Here is a 16,935-nt window from a genome sequence, read left to right on the forward strand (position 1 = left end):
GCTGCTGCACTGAGGTGATCATCCAGCCTCTCCTCTGATCTACTTGAATATAGTAGCTGTCTTACATATATTAGATAACTGGATATGAATCCAACAAGCTTTAGCGGCAGCCCTGGCTATAGTGGAAAGGGCATTGAGACTCTCTTGAAAAGGCACAATTAAGAGGGGCAATCTCTCTCTCTCTCTGACTTTGACACATGCAATCTTTCCCTGCTTATATCCATTCAGAAAGCTGCTGCAAAGATCATTTTCCTATCCCGTTGCTTTGACCATGTCACCCTCTCTTTGAATCCCTCCACTGGCTCTCTCTGCACTATCATATCTGCACTGTCAAATAAGCTGATTGCCTTGAAAGTGAAGGCATTCTCATTTGCTATCGAGCTGTCGATACTCACCTCTGATTGGCCCATGATGCCAGCCTTCACTGCCCACTTGTTAAATTTTCAAACACACACCTTCATGCTCTCTCCCATGCTGCACTTCACTTCCCATAAATATCCACAAAATTACCTCACCCTCCTCCTCTGAAGCCTTCCCCAAATCCTTCCTTGCTGTGTTGCCCACAAAAAACTTGGCAATGGTGAGGCTGCAGAGACCACTACCTATCATGCTGACCAACACTGTCTCATTGTTTCCTGGTACTCTCCTATGCCTCTGGATTCATCTATTGTCTCTTGTCTTATACTAAGATTGTAAGCTCTGTGGGGCAAGGACTATCTTTTTTGTTCTGTTTGTCCAGTGCCTAGCATAATGTGGTCCTGGACCATGACTAAGGTTAGGCTAGTACAAATACTAAATAAATAACAAGGGACAATCTATTGCACAATCTTTTTCAATAGTTATTGGTTAGATAGCAGATCCTCATTGACTTCCTTGTAGACGACAAAAATATATGGAAATTTTAAAAATACAATTTATCAGTATTAAAACTAAGCTTAACATCTGGTTTGTAGAATACAACCTCTCCTTGATGAATCCAGCATTCTAAAAAAATTGTCGGCAAAAATCCAGTGTGAGGGCAAAGCATTTTATCTTTAGAAATTAGAATTTTGTGGATTACCTGTAAAGACTTGGAGCTAGTTCCCTCATCTAGCAGAGGGTGATAGCTACTAAAAAGTCTTCTTTTCAGGAAAAGAAATCCTGGGAGAATCCACTCAGACTCAAAATGTTTATTCACCTAGATTCCAGAGATCTCAAGGAAAGCCACAAATTCATGAAACCTTGTGATGGCAACCAGATGGCGCATTAGATGAGAGATTTTGAATCCTGATTTAGACAACAAGGAAGTGACTTGAGAACAGTCAACAATTAATAGGACATGGCGGCTTGTGCTTTGCTCACGGGCCAGATCCTAAAGTCTTTACTCAAACTATCACTTGAAGTGAATGGGTGTTTTGCTTGAGTAAGGACTAAGTACAAACCAAACAAGAACCTTAGGTCTTGACCCATATATCTTAGTACATGGGCTGATAGAAGTGATGATAGGGTAAAGTGGAATAAACACATGTCCCTTCAAAAGTAAGGAGCAAGGGGGAATCTACATGTTGCAGGGCCAACTCACTGCTAGGGTGCGTCCTCCTGGCAGTTCTGGGGTGTAGCTCATTCCAGGTCCGATACCCCCTTCCATCGCTCATTTGTGCATCCTGCTGCCTCGCTCTTACTCTGCAACTCAGCATGCTCTCCCTTCATGGCTTGGCCCTCCAGCCAAGTCACTATGTTTTCCCCTTCCAAGGGTGTTATCAAAGTGTCTCCATCCAAACTGTCTCCAGCAGTGTTCCAATGCACTGCCCAGACTGTGGCACTTCTCCAGTGGCTACCAGGGGAAACCAGGCCCAACCTGTACTTCAGGTTCTGGCACAGGGTCCAGCAGCCAAGGTCCACAATGTCCTACCTTGCTACCATTTTCCTGAACCTTTTTCTACTCTATACCTCTCTCAGGCTTTCGCTCCACCACCATTCTGGGTAAATCCTTCCTTCGTGACCTGGAGCCCTGGGCTTTCTAACTCTTCCCCGGGTTTCCTTTCCTTGCTAACAGTCAGAGAGTGGCCACAGGATTCTTCACTGCAATCCCCTTCTGCTGCAGCTTCCTGGTGTATTGTAGCCCTGCCTGTTCTTTCTCAGCTGAGCGCCATCAGCAATCTGGGGCTACTTAGCCACCTAATTCTGCTCTGAGGTGGCCTAGCCAGTTAACTGACCCCCTGATCAGTCTCATTAACCCCTTCTAAGCTAGCAAGGGGTGAACATCCCATCATCGTAGGGAATAAAGGAAGATTGGGTTAGATATTTAGTCCACAAGATTAGGACAATAAGATGGAGGAAAATGTCCTATAAATTACATTTGGTTTCTTAACTGAATATTTATAAAGTTTCAGATGTACAGTGTGACACTGCACCCCATAGTCATCATAGTGATAGGATTATAGCATAATTATGATGCATTTTGTACAAGATGGGTCATGTGAGGTGTTACTGGAAAACCTATGATTTGCCAAATATGATTACCCTAGTTGTGTATATGTATCATTTTTGTATCAGAAGTTATGAATATTGACTATGTATCTGTATTTCAAATATGCTTACTGTGGGTAACACTCACAACTAGCCTTTCAGGTACAACACTGAAGATGCTTGACAGTGCTAAAGGCTCATCAACACAGATTAGTGGTCCCCAACTTTTTGGCTGGTTGGCGCCAGCCGAAGGACCACTGCAGCGGTGGAGCACCTGCCGAAATGCCGCCGAATTTTGGTGGCATTTCGGTGGGGATGCCTCTTGATGGTGCCGCTTGCTGTCGACAAGCGACGTCATCGAGAGGTGTCCCTGCCGAAATTCGGGAGCGACGCCTCTCAATGATGTCACTTGTCGATGGCAAGCGGAGTCAGTGAGAGGCATCCCCGCCGAAATTCAGGAGTGACACCTCTCAATGACACCACTTGTCGGTGACAAGCGTCGTCATCGAAAGGCGTCCCTGCCAAAATGCAGCTAAAATTTGGTGGCATTTCAGCAGGTGCTCTCCCGGGGGTCAGGATGCGGGCGCATTAAGATGCCCCCGCGGGCGCCATGGTGCCCATAGGCACCGCGTTGGGGACCACTGACATAAACAATGAACCACGGAAGAGCTTAGCCTCCCTGTGAAAGTTTCAGCCAGACTGCAGGTAAAGGCTGCTATGACTCAGCAAGGCATACAAGAGCATGTGACCAGACCACATGACACTGAACTCCATTTTAGTACCTATATTTTTCCGTAAACTGGACTGGGAACTTATCTTTGAGATAAGAGATAAGAACAAAGGGTTCTCACCATATGGAAAAGCTCTATAAGGTGAGGAGTGACATCATCTCTTAACCTCACTCCCACCATAAGAGAACTCTTAAGGAACTGGGGGAAGTGCTGGTCCCAGGCTAAAGGGATTTCTAGCCTCTCTATGGAAACGTGGTGGACTGCTTGTATCATCAGTCAGGGTGAGAAATTGCTAATTCAAATCCTATCTACTATATTAGGCCTAGTTTATATTTTTTGTTGATTTGCTAGGTAATTTGCTTTGATCTCTTTGCTATCACTTATAATCACTTAAAATCTACCTTTTGTAGTGAATAAACTTGTTTTATGTTTTATCTTAACCAATGTGTCTAAGTGAAGTGTCTGGGAAAATCATCTTGACTAACACAGGCTTGTGCAGAATTTCCCCATATTGAGGGGAAAGCAACCTATATTAATGAGCTTGCATTGTACAGATCCCTATGCAGGCCAAGATTATATAATTCTGGGTTTATACTCCAGCAAGGATGCAAGGCTGGGGAGCTGGGAAACTGGCTATTGTCTTCTGTCTGTTCTTGAGTGGCTTAGGTAATGCACTCAGGTAGCTCAGTTGTGTGTGTGGTGCCACCTGCTGTTGTATTGGGTGATAACAGGGCTTGGAGAGGCTGGTTGAGTCATCAGAAGAGCAGGGTGAGCGGGATCAGCTGAATGGTCAGGGGGCAAAGCGGTTCCCATGGTTCCTAGATTGCACCCCACGGGTGACAACCCATCACATACAAGTTCATAAAATCTCCATCTATTAAAGTTAGTCCTCCAAGACCAATTCATTTTATCCCAATGCTTGATATCTTATTGTTCCACAACAAATGTCATGATGCAACATCCTGGTATCTTGGGGAATTTTTCATATCCTGCACACCTGGGTTCAGAATGCAGAACAGCCCCATCAAATTATCAAAGCATGGATGGCTGATAACATTAGATACAGAGGAGCTCCTGGGTTTTTCTGGATCAATTCAGTGCTCTCTATAACAACAAGCCCTACTGGAAGGTGCTGCTTATTTTGTCCTGTGACACAAAAATAGTGATGTGAAAATAGAAACACCCTCCCCCCATACACACACCTAATTAAGGGTAGGCTTGGCAGTTGCCTACAAAGGAGAGTGAGGGGAATGACACATTAGTATCCTGTATTAGCTACCCACATTGCAGGTCACAGCATAGGTAAGCACCATTAGGGTGCTACTCCCCTTCCTGTGCAGGCAAGCAGGGAGAAGGATGAATATAAACGTTACTTTATTGCCCAGTGCGCCAGCCAGCATAGCTGAACTGACAGGGAGGGAGAAGTAAAGAGCTGGCACAGATTATTCCCCCCCAACACAAAGGGAGAAGCAGGGACTGAATTGTCACTTTCCAAGGGACAGCACAGCTAGACGCTGCCTTTGCTCAGGACAGATTACATTGTTACAACGTAGCCCTAAATTGGGGATTCTTGTAGCTTTGTCTATTTATCTTTTATTATCTATCTAGGGTTTTATGCCAAGAGGAGAAGGTGAGTGCCTTCCAGTTACCACTACTGTAAATGGTCAGTCGACTAATTTCTTCCCTATTTCCCCTCTGTCACTAATTTATTTATTCATCACACCCCTGCCTCACAAAGAATGTGAGCGTTGTGTATTTGGTTGCTGTGGTAATAGAATCTTGTGTTGCTATGGCAACTGAATTAGATTATTAGGGGATAGCCCAGCCTGTTTGGCTAGGTGTTGGTCAGTTCTGTGTGTAGCAATAAATAGCTGCTTTCAAGGTTTACAGCTCTCTGTGTCTCCAGTGATTTCTCCCTAAAACTGTTGTTCCCAAGGATATAACAACATGGCAACGAGGGTGGGATCTCTGTGCTGCTCCAGCAACAGAAGGAAGGAGAAGTTAAGGTACAAAAACAAACAAACCTTGTTTGCTGCTGGAAGGGGGTGAGAACTGGCCTGTTTGCTCTGACTATGCAAACTGAAACTAAAATCATGGCTACACTTACAGGGCCACTGGAACCTTTTGAGGAGACTATAGTGCAATGGCATGTATATGCTGAGCGTTTTGAGCTTTTTGTTATTGCAAATGACATTACAGAAGAGAAGGTGCCAATTTTCTTAAGTGTTGTAGGGGCTAAGACCTACTCCCTCCTACGCAGCTTACTACACCCTGTTAAGCCAGACTAAATCTTACAGTGACATTGTGGAAATCCTGGGGTCCCATTTTTCTCCAAAACCACTGGTAAATGCTGAAGACATATATGGGAGAAGCTGTGCCCATGTTGGGCACTACTGATGTTAAGGTGGAGCTCAATGGACAGGCTGCTAAATTGCCACTGTTTGTGGTGAGAGATAATTACCCAGCCTTAATGGGTAGGTCTTGGCTTGGGAAGATCCAGCTGAACTAGGCAGAAGTGCACCGGATGACAAAAGAAGAAACCGGTCTGACTACTATACTAAGGAAACATGCTGCTGTTTTTGGAGAGGATCTGAGAAGTATGAAGGGAATCACCATGACATTGAACATTAAACCTGACAGTCAACCCCAAAATATCTGAAAACCAGAACTGTGCCAAATGCCATCAGGCCGAAAGTTGAAGCAGACCTGGAGTGCCTGGTCACAAATGGAATCCTAATACCAGTTACCCATAGCCCATGGGCTACTCCTATCGTTCCAATAGTGAAGAAAGATGGCTCCCTCCAGAACTGCAGTGATTTTAAAGTCACTGTCAACCCAGTGTTGTGTGCAGAGCAATACCTGCTTCCCCGTATCAATGACCTCTTCGCAAGCCTGGCTGGGGGACAAAGTTCAGTAAGATTGATCTGAGTCAAGCATATTTACAGATGCACGTTGATGAAAAGTCCCAAGAACTGTTGACTATTGTGATGCATAAGGGGCTTTATCGATATTGTCGCCTACCCTTCGGAATAATGTCTGCTCCCGCCCTGTTCCAGAGGGCTATGGACCAGATCTTGTGTGGCTTGCCAGGAGTCCAGTACTATCTGGATGACACCCTGATCACTGGAAGGAATGAGAAGGATCACCTAAATAATTTAGAGGCTACCCTACAAAGACTGGAAGAGTATGGACTGTGAATCTGCAAAGACAAGTGTGAATTCTTCCAACCCTCTATTGAATATTTGGGACACATTATTGATGCTACAGGTCTTTGTAAGACCCCTGCCAAAGTTAAGGCTATTGTGGAGGCTCCCCCTCCTCGAAATGTTAGTCAGCTTTGCTCGTTTCTAGGACTATTGAACTATTATGGAAAGTTTATCTCACAGTTAGCCACACTGCTAAAACCACTTCACAAACTCTTTGAGCAGAACAAGGCCTGGAAGTGGACTGAAGCCTATGATGTTGCATTTAACAAAGCTAAGGATGCATTGCTAAATTCTGAAGTTCTGACGCACTTTGAGCCATCCTTACCCCTACAGTTGGCCTACGTTGCGTCCCCTTATGGAGTGGGAGCAGTCCTGTCACACATTATGCCTTCGGGAGAAGAGAGACCTATTGCTTTTGCTTCATGCACTCTAAGCAAAGCAGAAACTAACGATGCCCAAATCGAACGTGAGGCATTGGGAATCATTTTTGGAGTTCGGAAGTTTCATCGGTACCTTTTCGGAGGAAGTTTATTCTTCTCACAGACCATCGACCCGTCTTCACTTTTTGGACCCCACACAGGCATTCTTCCATTAGCCACTAGTCATTTGCAACGCTGGGCATTGTTGCTTTCCACACACACATATGAAATCAAATATCAGAAATCCACTCTGCATGGCAATGCGGATGGTCTCTCAAGGCTGCGTTTGCAAGTCAGCCATTGAGATATTGCCCAGAAGGAAATCTTTTACTTTGAACAGGTAGAGAAAACACCCTTCACCGCTATTCAGGTAAAGAAGGCACCTCGAGCTGAGCCAATATTGTCCCAGGTTATGGACCTGGTGATGCATGGAACATCTCAGTGAACCTCTCTGGTCTCACCCGACCTTGTTACCTACATGTCCAGGAGGACGGAGTTATCAATCCAATCTGGTTGTTCGTTGTGGGGGAGATGTGGCATTATCCCAGCAATAAATGGCTGCTTTCAAGGTTTTCAGCTTTCTGTGTCTCCAGTGATTTCTCCCGAAAACTGTTGTCCCCAAGGATATAACAGTGAGTCAGTCCTATGAATGCCCTATAGTTATAATGCCTCTTGGAAACCCATCAGAATCACAATTTTATCATAAAACAGAAGATAAAAACCTGATAGATACTACTCAAAGTTTCATGATTTTACAGCACAATCAAATACTTGGTTGAAAAAAAGAAAAAAGGAACATCACATACAATAAAAATAAATGTAATGGTAGAAATTGTTTTATTTTTTTTAAAAAAGTATTAAACAAGGACAGCGTTTGAAGTAACAAAAGTCAAATTGTTTTCAACAATCCATGAACAATAATATGTTTTCATATTTGATATTTGAAAATGGTTACAAATAATTATTTCTATTTTTGATCTCTAGAAAATGCCATATTCTAACAGAAGTCCATGTTTACTATGATTGCAGGAACTCATGTTGCCTTTGTGGGATGCTGGAGAAGACACTAATAAGTAGATAAAAATGGATCTGCTGTAATGAGCAGCAATAAAATAATATTTACAAAAGTTCCAAGCAGTTTGTATATTTTTCCTTTTGTACAGATATTAGTTCATTTATTAAGGATTTCTACATTTACAGGATTGAACAAAATATAGTAACATCTACAACATCATCATCTGCTATATACAAGATTCAGGTTAAAACAGAAAACATTCTAATTTGCCACACACATGTATAAAGCCAAGTTCTACTCTTGCAGGCCTTCAATGCCACTCCCTGGAATCAACAGACCTGCATGCTTATTTGAGAGCAGAATTTGGTTCATATTTTGGAAGTGCAGATTAAGAACTCTGCAACAAAACTGCCTTTAAAATGACAAACAAAAAAATAAGATGTCTCTTCTCTGGTTGTTTAAAAAAATATTTAATTTTGATTTTGCTGATGATGAAATATCCAGTAAGAGAGTCCATGAAGTGCGTCACAGGTTTTTCATCATAAAATGATTTTGGGATGATCTGCAACAGCAGAGTCAGCATGGCTGAAAATGTCTTCATAGTAATTTGACTCATAGCTGTCAAAACAATCAACAGGTTACAGTAAGTTTTACTATCTTTAGTTAAAATCAGAACATCACAACTAGCATAGTGAAGCACTCAAAATATTTAGACATTAGCACTTCTGTTTATTATTATGCTGAAATATGGTGATAAAAATAAAATTCAGTTTAATTGCTTGAGATTGAAAGTTTTTCAATTAATACAAAAATAGATCTGTCAGTGCAATCTATGTGTATGAAAAATATTCCTTAAGTCAATTTTAATAGATTTCAAAGAACAGTTAACCTAACTGTAAATGGTTATTAAAATGATCTGTTTTAAAATAAAGGATTTTCAGCAGTGCTCAGCACTGGCCTAACTCTGTTCCATTACAGTCTATGGTATGACTTCAGTGGGAGCAGTTAGGCCAGCACACAGAGCTTTAGAAAACATCACACTACATGTATAAAGAATCTTTAACTCTTATCAGAAATTCTTACATAAGAAAGCTATATAGAAAGAAATACCCAGTTTCAGTTTTATAATCTACTACAGAATGTGTAACTCTATTAAGTTCAATGGAGTTACTCCTGACTGAGATCGAAGTGTGTGAGAGAGGAATCTGACTCTTTAATTCATGAATTACACACAAATGCTGCCATTTTAATTGAGTCATTTCAATATCCATTGGTTTATTTGTGTAAATACGGAGTCTTACAAAGTCAGTTGTGTTGTGCAAAAGTATAAACCTTTACTTATTAGCCAGTCAGATTTGTAAGAGGGAAGGGAGAGGGAATTGTGCATTTTATGATAAAAGCATGAAATTTGCCACAGTGTTAGGACATGACCTAATAAAGATTTTCAGATACGGGGCTATCGCCAGCTCATGCAAGTTGGCTGTGGCAGCCATTTTAAAAACATTGTCATAATCAGCAAATAACGTTTTACAATAGGACATACAAGGGATGTATTCTTGGTTTTGCTTCAACAAGACCTTAAAATTGGTGTAAGGATACATTTTGTACTAATTTTGATTGTCAATGTGGTCTCTCTCTTTTTTCTTTCAGATACTACTTTGGTTGTGTGAAAGCTGTTTTGTGTTTGAGTAATATTAACTATACACAATAGTGAAAGATACAGATTACTATTGGCTGTTACTGGTGCTTCAAACTTGTCGAAAAGATACAAGCTTGTTTAAGACCCAGGTCCATCAATGGAGACATCCCATTCCTCTACTGACTGAGGCAAGCGTGCGTTTTGTCAGGAACACAATGATAGGTTGATTAATCCAGCAGAATCAAAAAGAGAGCATGTTGGATCTGGCCATCAAACTCTAGCAGAAAATATCAGATGTTTCCATAAAATGAATGCACTTCCCATATCCACAGACAGATGATTAGATAATGGTGATGGTACTGAGAAAACTTTGAACAAGGCACAAATCCTGCTCTATTAAGTTTTTTTTTAAAACCTGAAAAAGCTGTGGATCACCCTGATGAACTGCAGAGGAAAATACATATGTTTAGGTGACCAAAACAAAGGACCTCCAGAAAAAGAAGGGTGCTTTATTTGTGAGATGAACATACCATCAGAAGACCTCCATGAAGCTTCTACTCTCAACATTGATAGTTGAGTCCACAACTGTGCACTTTAGCTGCAAGACCAGTGCTTGCTTGCAAATCTAAGTGCAGGGAACTTAGTTGCCCAAAGGACAAAGTATCATGCAAGATGTTTGGTGTCTCTCTACAACAAAGTAAGGGGGAAGAAATCTGAGCAAAGCAACACAGAGACTACCTCTTCTGAACTGATAACATAGATTGAAGAGACAAAACTGAATGAAGACATGGGTGCAGTGTTTAAACTAGCTGTCCTCACGATGCTCTATACAGCTAGACTAGAACAGCTGCCTGCACGCATTCACAACACAGTGAAATAAAATCCCATATCCTTTCACACATTCCAGCTCTCCAAGCACACAAAGAAGGAAGGATGTGATGTGCTCCTTGCCTTCAACTAGGGCATTAAACTTGTCCTCTGAAGTGCACGTGAGGAACACTGATGAAGCAGCATTTCACCTGTCCCAAACAAAAAATTATTCAAAGGGATCTGTTTTAAACAAAAACACAGTCTACTTGCATCATTTGACCCAGGATGCCAGGCAAAATCTGTGCTTGAGTCACTACTGGCACTGATGTCCATGATATTGTGCAGTTCAAACATTAAAACTCAGTCAGAACAAGTTTCCATTCATCCAGCTACCCTTATTTTGGCACAGCTGTTGTAATACAACAACAACAACATCCATTGCCGTGAAGGAACAGAAAGTTTGTACCACAACGAAGCTCGAGAAATGCCTTTTCCAGTCTACACTAGTTTGACCCTTCATGCACTGCCATGAAAAAGTGAGCTAGTAGATTCTTCCTTTAAACTTGGATAGTCCACTATCTCCTATGACAGAAAGTGTTAGCCCCTCTACCAGCATGGCAAACAATGCATGCCAACACTCCGAGGACAAGAATGTAGTCTGTCCGCTCAAGCTCCATGGTAGTCTGTTCACTGTTGCAGCCATAGACAACATAGACCACAATCCTAGCGCCACCACAGCAACAGACTCCTCTCAGAGAATTGGGACATCACATTTTCAGCATCCTCAAGTAGAGGGAGTTGTCCATAGAATTCCCACCCTGGACTGAGAGATTGCGGCATCAGTGAAGAAGTCTATATCATCACTTCCTGAGTCTTACAGAATTGTCCCTCCAAGGAATTTGAAGAAAACCAAAGCTGCCATCCCTGATGCAAATGTTGAAATGAAAACAGACTGCCAACTGATTATGCAAGCCCTGCAAGAAGAATGCAGGTGGCTTGAACAAGTAAGGCAAGCATTAAGTCTGGATACCTTCCACGGAGATCAAGACACTTCCTGGGGAGTTTACCATCCCAGACTTTGCCCCAGCCATCACTGTGCTTCTTCCCCTTTTCAGGTGACTAAGTCTGTGCAATGATTCGTCAGGCCATGGATGTGATAAGGAACGCTGTGCACCACCTAAATCCATGTGCCAGTGATCACTGTGGATCAACTTCTTTTCAGCATAACCAAACTGATACAGTTGACCTGGCCTGCTGGGAATGGAAAGGACAAATTTGTTGTTATGTTGAGTGGTCTTCATCTGGAAATGGCAAGTCTAAAGCTGATTGAGATGGGCTAGAAGACAGTGGATGGACAGAAGCCCTTGTTCAGGCCAAAGTGGCTTCCCCAGGAACAGCTGACTCCTTCCTGAAAGTGTCTCATGAGAAACTTTGGCCTACCAGTGGTCAGTACATCTTGCTCTAAAATGCATACACACAGTATATCCAAGGTCTCAGGGAAGATGAGGCCACATGAGGTAATATAAACGGTGTGGCAAGTGGAAACTAGAAAACCCAACATCCCACTTTTGACATACCACACTTAATCTGGAGCTCCTCGTCTTGACCTATGTGCTGTCAATCTGTCAAACCTTGCTTTATACACTGAATGCCTTGGAAAGCTGTCACTCTGGTTCTTTGCATTAGATCATACTAATTATGCTCTGTAGGTGCCTGTTCATCCACAAGATACAGTAAGCCTTCACACAGTGTATCCAGACACAGCTAAGGAGTTCCTGAACAGGAAATCCACAGTTTGCAAGACCCAGCATACTTTCTTTGGAATTGCACTTGACCAAGCTCATGAGCAAAATAATGCCATAATCAAAGGGCACAGTGGAGCTGTTGATCTAACAAAATGTCCAGAGGCCCTTCGATGGTGGATGAAAGTGGGACCAGAAGTAGCCAGGGTGATAGGAGAATTTGAAGCCACAGTAGATAAAGGAACCACCTGAAAAGATCTAACACAAAGCACCATGCGCAGATGGTAGTGCCCAGGCTTCGTTTACACAACACGTCAAGGCACTTGCTGAAGTCATAGAAGACATGAGCAACCTCTTCTTAGAGGAGAGTATAGACTTAATTAAACTGGACACTGAAGACATTGCAGACCCTGCTGTGATTGTCTCTGCTAGGGAACTTGAGAAGATCAGGCAGCAGTAGTTCATCTCATTTAAAACAGAGAGATTGCAAGACAAAACCAAGTCATTAACAGAGCATATCAAGCAAAATAAACTCCCCTTGTTCAGTAGACCTCGTGCAAGGGAGATCTCCAGGACCAAATAGCAGCTCTTCTTCTCGAAAAATGGTGGGGAATGCAATGTTTCAATATACTGAAGACTGAAAGACTTCCTTGTTTCTTAATTCATTTTAAGCTGCATGTTTATGTAAGATGCCTTTTCAATCTTTTTGAGACACAGAAATATCCTGTTAAGCATAGACCAATCTGAAATATCGTTATTAGCAAAGAGAAATGTAATTTCCTGTTCATGAACAGAAACTTGTAAACTTATTGTTATATTTCTATGTAATTAATATTTCTATAAATACTCCTTGATGCACCTACAATGCATGTTAATTCTAAATATTTTTATATAATCTCAAGCCATCACATTTCATTGCTTTAGTTTTTAGGTCACCTAGGGCAATAGGAATATAAAAATACAAAATAAAATACAAAAAACCCCACAGTGGGATGGTTTAATACTATAAACAATCAGTATCTGAAAAACATTAGAAAAAATGCATTCAGAATTTAAAATGGCTGCCACGGCCAGCATGGGATGAGTTAGTGATGGCCCCATATTTGAAAATCTTTATAGGTCATGCGCTAAGACTCCAGGAAATGTCATGCTTCTATCATAAAACCCACAATTCTTTCACAAATCTGATCAGCTGTATGTGAGATAAAACGAGTAAAATGAAGGACTAATTCATTAGACAAAGGAAAAAATCCCTGTCATAAACAGATAATTAAGGGTTAATGCCTTTTTACCTGTAAAGGGTTAAGAAGCTCAGTAAACCTGGCTGACACCTGACCAGAGGACCAATAAGAGGACAAGATACTTTCAAATCTTGGTGGAGGGAAGTCTTTGTTTGTGCTCTTTGTTTTGGGGGTTGTTCACTCTTGGGACTAAGAGGGACCAGAGGTCAGTCCAGGCTCTCCAAATCTTTCTGAATCAGTCTCTCATGTTTCAAAATTGTAAGTAATAGCCAGGCAAGACGGATTAGTCTTATTTTTGTTTTCTCAACCTGTAAATGTTCCTTTTTTGCTGAGAGGATTTTACCTCCGCTTGCTGTAACTTTGAACCTAAGGCTAGAGGGGGTTCCTCTGAGCTATATGAATCTGATTACCTTGTAAAGTATTTTCCATCCTGATTTTACAGAGATGATTTTTTTTTACCTTTTTTTCTTTAATTAAAAGCTTTCTTTTAAAGAACCTGATTGATTTTTCCTTGTTTTAAGATCCAAGGGGATTGGATCTGGACTCACCAGGGATTGGTGGGGGGAAACGAGGGGGGATGGTTAATTTCTCCTTGTTTTAAGATCAAAGGGGTTTTGATCTGTGTTCACCAGGGGATTGGTGAAGCCTCTCAAGGCTGCTCAGGGAGGGAAGGTTTTGGTGGGGACAAGAAGCGATCCAGACACTGAAATTTCTGGATGGTGGCAGAGTTACCAGATCTAAGCTAGTAATTAAGCTTAGAAGTGTCCATGCAGGTCCCCACATTTGTACCCTAAAGTTCAGAGTGGGGAAGGAACCTTGACAATCCCTCTCCCTAAAAACCCACGATTGGGTAGTTGCTGGGGTTTAGCCAATCTGTACAGAAAGCAGGGCACAGAGTAGGGGGAAAACTGGCCTAAAACTTACCTTTGCACATCTCTGTTGTGATGACTGCGTGCAGAGGCAGTCCTTCTGGTGTTCTTGTTCCTTATCTAACACATTAGTAGGGTATGTATATTGGGGCATATTGTGCCAATTTTTAGGCAAAGATTCTCCATTGACTTCAATGAGAGTTAATTTTAAGAACCGATGGTGTGATAAATCTTTGGTTTCTGACAACATGCGGTCTCTTCCACTCTTAAATTGTATTTGGGAATTTTGTAAATGTTATTTGTAGAGTTGGTCAAAATGTATATCAAAAATAAGATATTTTGTGAAAAATGGCCTATTTTAGTAAACTAAACTTTTTGTGAGAACTTACTGGCATTACCAAATTTTTTTGCTTTTTGAAAAAATATTCCCTGGCATTTTTAATCCATATATTATTTGCAATGTTATTTAAATGTTTATCAGAATCATTTTAGAAATAATTATTGAAACGACCAGTTTACTGAAAACTCTGTTTCCAATAAGAAAATGCGATTATCAGGAAATGAAAAATGTAGCTTATTTTAATAAACATTTATAATATTTTGATTAACAACTCATAATAGGCACCATGGAAAATTATTCCATTTCAAACTCTGTGAAACAGAAACAACTTTGATATTCAAGGTTTTTTGTTTTGCTTTTGTGAATGTTTTTTTCCTCTTTTCTTCTCAGTTATTTCGTTGTTATTTATTGACTTTAAATTACTTTAACAAGAAATGAATAATACAGGGCATTTCTCTAGCTACACGAGGGAGACTGAGTGTTTTCCCTCCAAACACTCCCATATTTTTGTACAAATACAAACAGTATATATACTGACCTATAGCAGCAGAGCCTGGAACAGTCTGCCTCAGGCATCCCTGGTCACACAAACAGGTTAGTCAATTCTTGTGCTGTAACTCCCCCCAAAGGCTATGCAATCCTTGTGTGTGTGTGTATTTGTGAGCCAGGAGGTAGCAGGGGATGACAGAGGATATGTCTACACTACAATTAAATACCTGTGGCTGGCCTGTGCCAGCTGATTCAGGGTCCCAGAGTTTGAGCTAAGTCTGTTGAATTGAGGTGCAGCTGTTCGGACTCAGGCTGGACCCTGGACTCTAGGACCCTGCGAGGTGGGAGGGTCCCAGAGCTTGGGCTGTAGCCCAAGCCCTAAAGTCTACACCACAATTAAACAGAGTTAGCCCAAGCCCTGGGAGCCTGAGTCTGCTGGTAGAGGCCAGCCCCGGGTGTTTAATTGCAGTGTAGATATACCCTGAAGGGCTGCAGATGGGCTTGGGAATCAGGAGTTGTTGAGCAGGACAGGCAGGGAGTTTTTCTGCATGGACTTTCCTAACCTCTGGCTGCTACCTACCACGACAGGCTAACCTCCTAGAGACAAGCTCAGCCTGCTGCATGCAGCCAGCACCTTCAGCCTACCAGGCTTTGAATCCAGGCATTCCGTGCTGGATTCTGTCTTTACTACTTGAGTAAGCGCATGCTAGAAATGCATCATCTCCATCAGCATTTTACTTCTTTGTTGGCATAATCACCAGTGTTTAAAATTAAACAGTTAAGACGACATGTATATGTACATACATAATAGACACATACCAAATGGCATAAGCAAAAATAGGCAGTACTGCTCTATGTCAGGCATTATGCAAATAGTAGAATGTAGACCCCATTACATCATTTCATACCATTGTTATAGCAGCATGTGTGCAACCCACAAAGCAAATTTCTGTGGGCCAGAGAGGCAGATATGAGAAAGGGCAAACATTCAGTGAAGTAAGAGAGTGAATTACAGGGAGAAAGTATAGTACTTTTATACCAGAGCACTCTCTAGAGAAGATTGTTAATAAGAGGTGACACAAATAGGATTCAATAACTTTTCTAATATTGTTAGAACATGCAGATCAGTTTTAAGACATTCTCTCATGCCCCAATTTAATTAGTTATTATCTTATAATTAACATGGCAGCCTGGAGTCTTATTAGCTTGATCATTTTAGTATAAGGATTGAGCTGAGAAAACCAGTTACTTACTGAATTTAGGCCTGTCAGTCAAACCATTGTTGAGAGGCCTAATACATGAGAGGTTTTGTTCTGACGGAAAAGGGAGGGAAATCTAATTAAAACCAACATTACAGTTTGCTAGGAATAACCTGGATCATACTAACACAACAACGGGATCATCAGAACCTTTTGGTCACAATGGCATATCATATAACATTCTCCTGGTTCTAGGGATAGTTCAAAAATGTGTCCTTAAACATTTCTAAACATTACCTCTGCTTAATCATAAGAAACGGAAGATGAAAATATTGGATATCATCAATATGTTTTGCTTCATAAAATAAAAATATAAGATGCACCATCATCTTCCTGATTTTATACATGCAGCAGGAAATCGTTCATAATAATGTCCCCAAAACACATTTAGCACCTTTTTACATTTTGGTTTCTAAGAAAATGATATCTCAAAGTTATTTGTTGATATGTCCCTTAAATTGCTCTTGAAATCCACAGAGCTCTGTGTGGCTTGAAAGCTTGTCTCTCTCACCAAAAGAAGTTGGTTCCATAAAAAAATATTACCTCATCCACCGTTAGGGTTGCCAACTTGGCAATGGACACTCCAGCAGGAGTGCTGGAACCTCCCCTGTCCTGCCTCTTCCCTCTGAGGCCCTAGCCCTGTCCCACTTCTTCCCCCCCAAAGCCCTGCCCCTGCCCCATCTCTTCCCCATAGGCCCTGTTCCACCTCTTCCCCCAAGACTCCGCC

General features: G+C 41.6%; 1 protein-coding gene across 6 annotated transcripts in view; it reads right to left on the reverse strand.

Annotated features, from left to right (window-relative positions):
• Positions 1-7,612: 7,612 nt before the first annotated feature.
• PLEKHG4B (pleckstrin homology and RhoGEF domain containing G4B) overlaps positions 7,613-16,935 on the reverse strand; it is a 222,456-nt gene continuing 213,133 nt past the window's right edge. For 3 of the 6 annotated variants that reach the window (XM_050938126.1, XM_050938127.1, XM_050938125.1), the window contains 2 exons: positions 16,203-16,262; positions 7,614-8,437 (listed from right to left, as the gene is read on the reverse strand). In XM_050938126.1, coding sequence (XP_050794083.1) covers positions 16,221-16,262 — 42 coding nt within the window. In that variant the 3' untranslated portion in view covers positions 7,614-8,437; positions 16,203-16,220. Of the gene's footprint in view, positions 8,438-14,998; positions 15,039-16,202; positions 16,263-16,935 lie in introns of all 6 variants that reach the window. The other 3 variants (XR_007772354.1, XM_050938128.1, XM_050938129.1) reach the window with 3 other exon arrangements.

The sequence above is a fragment of the Gopherus flavomarginatus genome, chromosome 2, assembly GCF_025201925.1.
Source record: "Gopherus flavomarginatus isolate rGopFla2 chromosome 2, rGopFla2.mat.asm, whole genome shotgun sequence".
Classification (NCBI taxonomy): domain Eukaryota; kingdom Metazoa; phylum Chordata; order Testudines; family Testudinidae; genus Gopherus; species Gopherus flavomarginatus.